This window comes from Galleria mellonella, unplaced genomic scaffold (genome assembly GCF_026898425.1).
Source record: "Galleria mellonella isolate WM207_F2 unplaced genomic scaffold, CSIRO_AGI_GalMel_v1 utg36, whole genome shotgun sequence".
NCBI lineage: Eukaryota > Metazoa > Arthropoda > Insecta > Lepidoptera > Pyralidae > Galleria > Galleria mellonella.
The window spans coordinates 4,071,494-4,079,819 of NW_026442086.1; the positions used below are offsets into that span (position 1 = coordinate 4,071,494).

Consider the following 8,326-nt stretch of genomic DNA (forward strand, 5'->3'; position numbering starts at 1 on the left):
TGACAGCTGGTTGCAGATAAATAAAAAGACACCAAGAAGATGTTTACCACAGATTATAAATTTAAAATGTATCCATAGACGTATTTTCATAATAACAGATTGGAAATGCAAACATAAATGCAAGAAAATAGTTACATTAGTGTGCGTACAATTTACATTACATATTACATACTTTGTGTGCATAATTTGTTTTAAATTTAATTTACATTCAAATTCAGCAGCTGATTGTAATTAACATTTATTTTTTTATGTGTTAAAATGGAATGGTAACCCCGCCTGCGCTATTGACATACACTGGTAGGGCACTAATGTGAGATGATATATAATAATGAAGATAGCTCACTTAACTCCTTATGACGAAATTAACAACATTTAATCACGATTTTTTCAAGGACAACGGCGTGGAGGTCGACCTGATAGGGTATATTGCTTGCAATGGGTCTGTTTGTACCTATTACTATTGGCAAGTTTGAATGGTATTTAGTTCATCATTTATTTAGACTCAATTCAGAAATAATAATGAAACATTTTAAATATGGTACATATTTAACAATTAATATCGATTATGGATAATAATATTCAACATATAATTGATAACTTAGACAATATAAGCTATTTTACATCTTACACTTGCCACCCTGAAGATTGTACTAAGTTATTACCACATTCAGAGACATTAAAAATTGTAACACAAAATATAAGAAGCATATCGGTTAATATTACTGGATTTTTTTCACTAAGAGCAAGAATGAAATGCACACCAGATATTTGTATTCACAGATTGTTGACTTTCCTGTAATCATATTTTACCTCAAATTAATCTTTATTCAGTGATATCAACCACACTTACCTATATGCCAATTTATGTAATTCTGTACTGTATTGATTCCTGGGGAGGTGCATCTAGGAATCACGTTCTCATGCTTGAAAAAGTACAAAGATGTATTCTAAAATTTAGTAATTTTTGCCCATATACTTATTCTACTACACTTCTATACCAGGAGAATAAAGTTTTAATTGTAAGACAATATGAATGAAATGAATGAATGAATGAAATACAATAATGTTTGCAGATTCTAACAATCTGCAAACATTTATGAATGTAGCAAAAAAAACGTAGTGATATTGTTTTTAATAACGCAAATTGTAAGACATCTTTTATCCAAAAATTTTCCTATTATCATGGGCAATCAATTTACAACAAGATTAATAAAAAGATGAACATATTACAACTAAACATTTATAACTGCAAAAATGTGTTCTTTAAATGGCTTCTAACATTAAATTATGAAAGTATAGAAGACTTGTTACACGTCATAAGATAGAAAAAATATTTTTTACACATATACACACACACACACACACACACACAAATCAAACCAAATCTTTGGTAAACCTTTGCCATCCATACATTGACAAAGATATGTTGAAAGAATGACTAAAAACATATTAGACCACTGACAAGAACACTGATTTCTGCAGACACTGCAATAGTGCAGAAGAAATTATTTAGCATATAACTGTAACCTGTAAAAGTATTGTGCAAACGAACTACAAACATAGACTCGATCAGGTAGATTCAATATTTTTTTGCAATTTAGAATGGCAAACAAGCTGACGGTACACCTGATAGAAAGTGGTAACTGTCGCCTATGGACATGAGCAGTACAATTCATCAAATATGATTTTATACGAAAAAAAAGTAGCCTTACTAATAAATATAAGCCAGAAACTGTTTTAGAGAACTAAAAGTGTAAATTTTACTGGGATAGGACTATACTAAGGTGACCAACTATACTCATTTACTGTGTTTTGTACTCTTTTTTTCGCAAACTGTACTCTTTTCAAATCTTGTACTCTGAAAGTACTCATTTGTATAATTTTATAAAACTGAAGAAATGGAACAATGAGAAAAAAGAACTTGACAAAAGATGGGTAGAAATCTTTCGGCATTTTAGAGTAGAACATGTCCCACATGAAAATTTAAAAGTTTTAATAGAAATTTCCTTATGTTGTCCAGACACTAATGCTGTTGAAAGGGTATTTTCACAAGAGAATGATTATTGGAGCAGTGAGAAATCGCAACTTTCTGTAAAAACATTGTCAGCCGTCTTAACAGTCAAATTTAATATGCAAAATGAAAGTTGTTCGGATGTGGCTACATTATTAGACGAACATCCTCATTTAGCAAAAAACTCCACTCCGAAGAAAAATATGTTTTTAAAAGAGAATAAAGTTTTTATCGTTTTTTCTGTTTTTACCTATGAAATACTTGTAAAGTGTACTCTTTTTGAACAAAAAATTGTTGGTCACCTTAACTATACTTACAGACAAAATGATACACTACAAGAAGTTAAAATGAAGTTATTTGATACCTAAATAATAAATAACATTTAATCCATATTAATACGACTAAATAATTAGGACCAAGAAAAATCGTATCTGTATAAAAGTTCATAGGTATATGTATTAATGGGTTTCATGTTGTAGGTACTTATTTTGAAACTGATTATGAGAAATTAATAAAAAAACTTTTTAAAAACCAAATGTAGTTAATTAGTCTAATTTTTACCGATTAACAAAAATGATCAATTGTAATATGAATATTTTGTATGAGAAATGCATTTTATCGCATAATTATGTATATATTTATGTACGAAACTCTCGACGTGTGAGGTCAACTCGCACCTGGCCTGTTTCATTTAAAACAATAATAAATAAATAAGTGTCTGATTATTAAAAATATTTTTTAGTATTGAAAATTATAAGCACCTGTAAACGACGTTACATTTACAACTAGTATCTAGTAGGTAATACAATTCACTTATACCAATAGTTACCTACTAGTTTAATATCGTAATAAACTTGTACACCTAATAATTAATTACTAATCGAATACGTGGGAACACTGTTAAATTATTACCAACTATTATCGTGAGTGTAGCAAACCGTTCAAATATGATTGTCATGTATAATTAATCAGACTTCCACTAGGTAGTGACATAGCTACAACACCACACTTATAAATTGCCTGCTCCACTCAGTCATAAACGAACAGTAGCTCTATGTGCGCTTCTATAAAATTGAATGTCCGACGTAATCAAATACGTGACGTGATGATATCTAAAAAAGTCGATAACGGGCAATATGCATTCAACGTACTGGGTCCTTTGAATACTTTACTGAAGATATTTTCTCTGAATTGCAATTTGCAGATTAATACGTCCTTAGATAATTTTTGTATACTTTTCAAATATGCGTTAACAGTCACCGTTTTGGGTGTAATAAATTTTTTCACTCTGTATTATAAAGTGATCAATGTATATAGTCAAATAAATGCTTCAATTAAATTTACTGACTTAGTGCAAATGGTATTCGATTATTTTCAATATTTAGTTGATGTCTACAACGCATACAAATACGGAAGAAACGTGAGCATTGAATATTATAAACAATATGGAAATATTGATAAAATTCTCGGCGTTACAAATTATCCTGCAATTAAAAAAAGAATAATGAAAAGTATTGTCTTCTTTCTGTTCAGTTGGTTTATAACTTCAGCTTGTGACTTTGCGGCTTGGGTTTTGAGTTTCGGTTGGTTAACACCAATAATGTATTCCGTCGCGTACATTTTTCTCTTGATAAAAATTTTAACTACATTGGATTTATCTGCACATGCTATGCAGATTGAATGTCGGTTGCGAAGCATTTGTGATTTACTTCAACATAAATATGCTTCACTTGAACCTTTACCGGGAGTAGAAAGTGATTTATTGAATAATCTGAACTGGTTTTATTCTGATGCATGCTCACGAGTTAATAAATTGCTAACGAAAAAAAATCTGATAATAAAGCCATTGTGTAGCAGCGATCACGAAGTAAAATGGTTATGTAGATGTTACTTGATGCTCATAGAACAATCTACGTTCATCAACAACATGTTTGGGATTCGGGTGAGCGATTATGAAATAAATATAAGAAATTGAGTTTCTTGTATGCTTAATCTATTATATTTTATTACACTTACATAGAAATACTTTAAAGAACTAGATGTTTTTTGGTGGAAGTCTATTATTGCTGTTTTTTTTTATTCCACTATCATCAGTACCAATGTGTGCGACCGCTGATACTCGAAGATTGACTACTATTATTATAAACGAAAGTTCTGCAACTTTGCACATTAGCCATCGATGTCCGACTACCGCTTTGTCCAAGCACGTTTACCTCTAAACGAGGCATTATCTGGAAAATTAATAGATCACTGCTTGGAGCCTAGTATTAATCGTTCGACACCCAAATAACAAAATAAAATAAATTGTACAAAATAATTTTAATCATATGGATAAATACACCTAACTATCTAGAAAATTTTGCAATACAGGAATCTAACTATATCTAATTTTTTTTTCTTCCAGTTTCTATTAAATAGCCTAAGTTTACTTATTGATATGATAAGATTTTTGAATCTCGCAGTCAGAATGTTAATTGGATCTCAGGTAAGAAATAGAATATTCCCACTGTTAAGTAAATATAATATTTCAATAGACAAAAATGAAAAACTCATTTTTTTTAATATACTAGTAAGTTATTTATTAAAATTATCACAGATACATTATCTAAATGAAATTACTAACAAGTGGAAATATTCAATCAATTAGTCGATATTTTATTCATTGCATATTAAGACTGTCTCATACCTACATGGTCGAGTCATTTATTCATTTGTTTACATTTTCATTAAATTCTGTTGGAACATTCCATAACAATGCGTACCTATTCGTATCATATCAGTCTTTAACTGTTCACTGCTGAACATAGGCCTCCCCTTTATGGGGGGTTTTGCCGCCGTTTTTGGATTGGCAAGCGCAGTTAGATTTTGGTGATGATTCAAGAAGGACGGTGCTGCCCATCCCTCGAACATTAAGTTCTCTTAACCTCTTCTTACGATAGCCACGAAAGAATAAGGGATGGCCTATTATATGTCGGGAGCATACGGTACTAGATAGTAATTAACAAAACGGAACTTAGGTATTTATTTATACTATATTAATTATACTCAAACCCCATAGGACGTTGCTATGAATATTATTAATTTATTGTAAAACGTACCGATGTTATATGTTTTTACTATTACGAAAAGCAATACATATGATATGACAGAGGATGTCTAGGTGGGCAAAATAATAATAATTATTATTATTATTTCAGCCATTAACTGTTCACTGTTGAACATAAGCTTTTTCCATAAAGTTTCCCCCAAAGAGTTTTACCAGTAATTGCCATGCTTAGCAGGCGGGTTGGTAACCGCAGTTAGGCTTTTAGAGATGTTTTAAGGGGGACGCTGCTGTCTATCCCTCGCCCTCCCTTAGTCGCCTCTTACGACAGCCACGGGAAAGGAAGAGGTAGTCCATTCTATGCCGGGGCACACACGGCATGGCACGGAACGGTACAAAATAATAATATATGCTAACTAATTGTGTGTGGGCGCTTTTAAATTTATGTGTAGGTACTTCCGCGGTATCATAAAGTACAGGATTTACCTATTTAGAGAGCAGGGTTTCACCTATGTTTAAAGATGTTTGTAACATTTATTTTGAAATAAACTTATTATTATTATTGTTATCATCATGCCGAGTAAAACCATCTTTTCTCTAATAATGTTCCTTTGTCGTTCTGATCTTCATCATCATGAAGGGCATTGTACAAGCTAATATCCGTAAGTATCTAGAGATTTACGGATACTAGATGCAATTTAGTATCTAGATACTAAATTGCAGAGACTTGCGTATTTGAACAGATTATCTAGTACGTATGTAATCTAATAGTTTACGGTCCATCCTATCAGTTATCATGGTATTGAGCAATTAATTAATTCTGTGAAAATTGAATGGTAAAAAACTAGTTATTGTACTAATACAGGTATCTGCAATTCGAGCGTGCTCTACGCGATATATTCCAATAGCAATCGATCGGAATTATATACAAGAATTTCCTTATATACTATTTGTAAGCAAATTCATGTATGCTAAACTTCGAGAAATGCTTAATTTATACGTAACAAATATTTTTAATCCATTATTGTGACTTAACGCGATATTGTGCAGGTAAATAATATTTATATACTTCGGTCCTGTCCTGGCCACGACGAGGTGCAATCCAAGTCGAAACCTCGGCAATAAAGAAGCAGGTGTGTAGATACTATTTATCTATAAAAAAAATGCCATCGCGTTAAGTCCCGATAGTGTATTTAAAATATGTGTAAATAATGCAAAAGCTTAAAATGAACTACATATGACTTTTTTTTTCTATGAAGCATACCACCTACGACGCTGGTTACTTTCCAGCGGTATGTAGTCTGCTACGTCTGCTCATGTGTGTGGTGATATTAGTGAATTTGGTAGACAACTGCGAGAAAGTCCATCGACAAACCGACAACATACTTAACATCGCTGACCATATTCTTATCAATAGGCAACCAGGTAAAGTATCTATTAATAGTTTTTTATGCAACATGAAATGTCAAGCAAGCTGACCGTTCATTTGAAGGAAAACGGAATGAATAACGTACGAAGTACGTAAGAAAATAGTTCTACTAATTCCTATCTACTCGCCTACTAATGTTTGTATAGTTGTACTACTCGTGTATACAATACTAGCTCTATCCCACCGCTTCACTCGCGTGAAACAATATATAAAGTATTGTTTGTTAGTTGGGATATATCCTATCCGTGTACCAAATTTCATTTAAATACATCACCATATTAGCCTTTAACTGACCACTGCTGAACATAAGCCTCCCCCTTGAGGGGTTTTGCCAGTAGTTGCCATGTTTGGCAAGCGGATTGGCAACCGCAGATGACTTTGGAGATGTTTAAAAGGGGACGTTGCTGTCCACCTCACGCCCTTCCTTAGTTGTCTCTTACAACATATACAGAAAAGGAAGTGCTTTATTTTATACCGGGACTACATGGGAGTTTAAATTCATTCAGTAGTTAGTGCGTGAAAGTCTAATAATCATTCATCCTCACAAACTTTCGAATTTATAATGTAATATTTATTTATAATTTTTGTAATACAATTAATATGAGTAAATAAATAAGAATGAGAAGAATAAGTATTGAATAAATAAAAAGAAAATTAATAAGAATAATATTATTAACAATATTTATGGTTGGTCTTTGCATTACAGACGAAGAATTACGAGACACCGTAACTGAACTTCGGGACCTAATACGATCGCGCCCTATCTATTTTAATATTGCAAATTTTTTTCGTCTAAACTACTCTATGCTTTTATCTGTTGCTTCTGTAGTAGTAACATACACTATCATATTGTTACAAACTATAAATTAAAATATATTAATATAAATATAGATATATTATTTAAATAAATAAAATAGTTTTTCTGTACCTTAAAAATAAACCATTGTTACATTTTTATTATTACTAGCTGTTTCTCGTCACTTTGCCTGCATGCAACATTATATAAGGTAACATTATATACGTATGAACCAAATCTAATTCAAATCTGTTATGCCGTTTGAACTTGATTGTGTAACATACGAAAATCAAAACAACTTTACAAACTTTCTTATTTACAATATATGTATTTATAATATTAATGGGATCATAAAGGCTTTTTATGACAACAGTGATAATCAGTACCGTTACTATGTGAAAGACAGTTTGACTAAAAGTTGTATGCACTTTTATCTCACTAATACATTTGTTTGCCAAGGAGCTACGCTTACATGCCTATAATTTTGGAGAGAAACCGCCTTAGTTCTATTCAGACTTACTATGGCTGTACAGTGTAGGTATTTTCATTATAGTGTCAGAGTATTGTTTATGTCTACAGAGGTTGGTTGTTAATTTAAAGCAAATCCTATATGTTTTGTTTTTTTTTTATCATCAAATGGATATAGTACATGAAACCTTAGTAGTTATACTAAGCCTATGCATGAATATAAACTCTAATACAGAATGGTATAGTTTCGATTATGATATCTATTTTTTTTTTGATGATAGTGTCTTGACATATTTGACATTATTTTACCATATGTTATATGATTGCTTTACGCTTCAACATATCTGAGGGCAAGGAATTAAACCGGCTCCCTGCCAGCACCGGCCCACATAGTAGCCACGGACCTCCCTTGACGATAATGTTACTATAGTTTCTCTATGATCTGTAATCGACTATTCTCTTCCAGATGTCCCACAGACGTGACACCTAACATGGAAGTAATTGGGGGAATGGGGACTATTAGTCCCATTGCTAGCAATATACCCTATCAGGTCGACATTCATCTGCCTTTTCGTTATC

At 31.9% G+C, this 8,326-nt stretch overlaps 1 protein-coding gene across 1 annotated transcript; it reads left to right on the plus strand.

Moving 5' to 3' along the window:
• Positions 1-2,939: 2,939 nt before the first annotated feature.
• LOC113520791 (uncharacterized) lies at positions 2,940-7,365 on the plus strand. Its single transcript, XM_026906199.3, has 4 exons — positions 2,940-3,953; positions 4,416-4,496; positions 6,314-6,479; positions 7,190-7,365. The coding sequence occupies exons 1-4, from the start codon at positions 3,066-3,068 to the stop codon at positions 7,351-7,353; spliced, it is 1,299 nt and encodes a 432-aa protein (XP_026762000.2). The 5' UTR covers positions 2,940-3,065; the 3' UTR covers positions 7,354-7,365.
• The last annotated feature ends 961 nt before the right edge of the window (positions 7,366-8,326 follow it).

Bases quoted from the DNA above. Each gene is read 5' to 3' on its own strand.
- LOC113520791 (XM_026906199.3), top strand. From the start codon at position 3,066: ATGTGCGCTTCTATAAAATTGAATGTCCGACGTAATCAAATACGTGAC. The intron at 3,954-4,415 runs GTGAGCGATTAT...TTTTTCTTCCAG, and splicing joins ACAACATGTTTGGGATTCGG to TTTCTATTAAATAGCCTAAG. The intron at 4,497-6,313 runs GTAAGAAATAGA...TTTTCTATGAAG, and splicing joins GAATGTTAATTGGATCTCAG to CATACCACCTACGACGCTGG.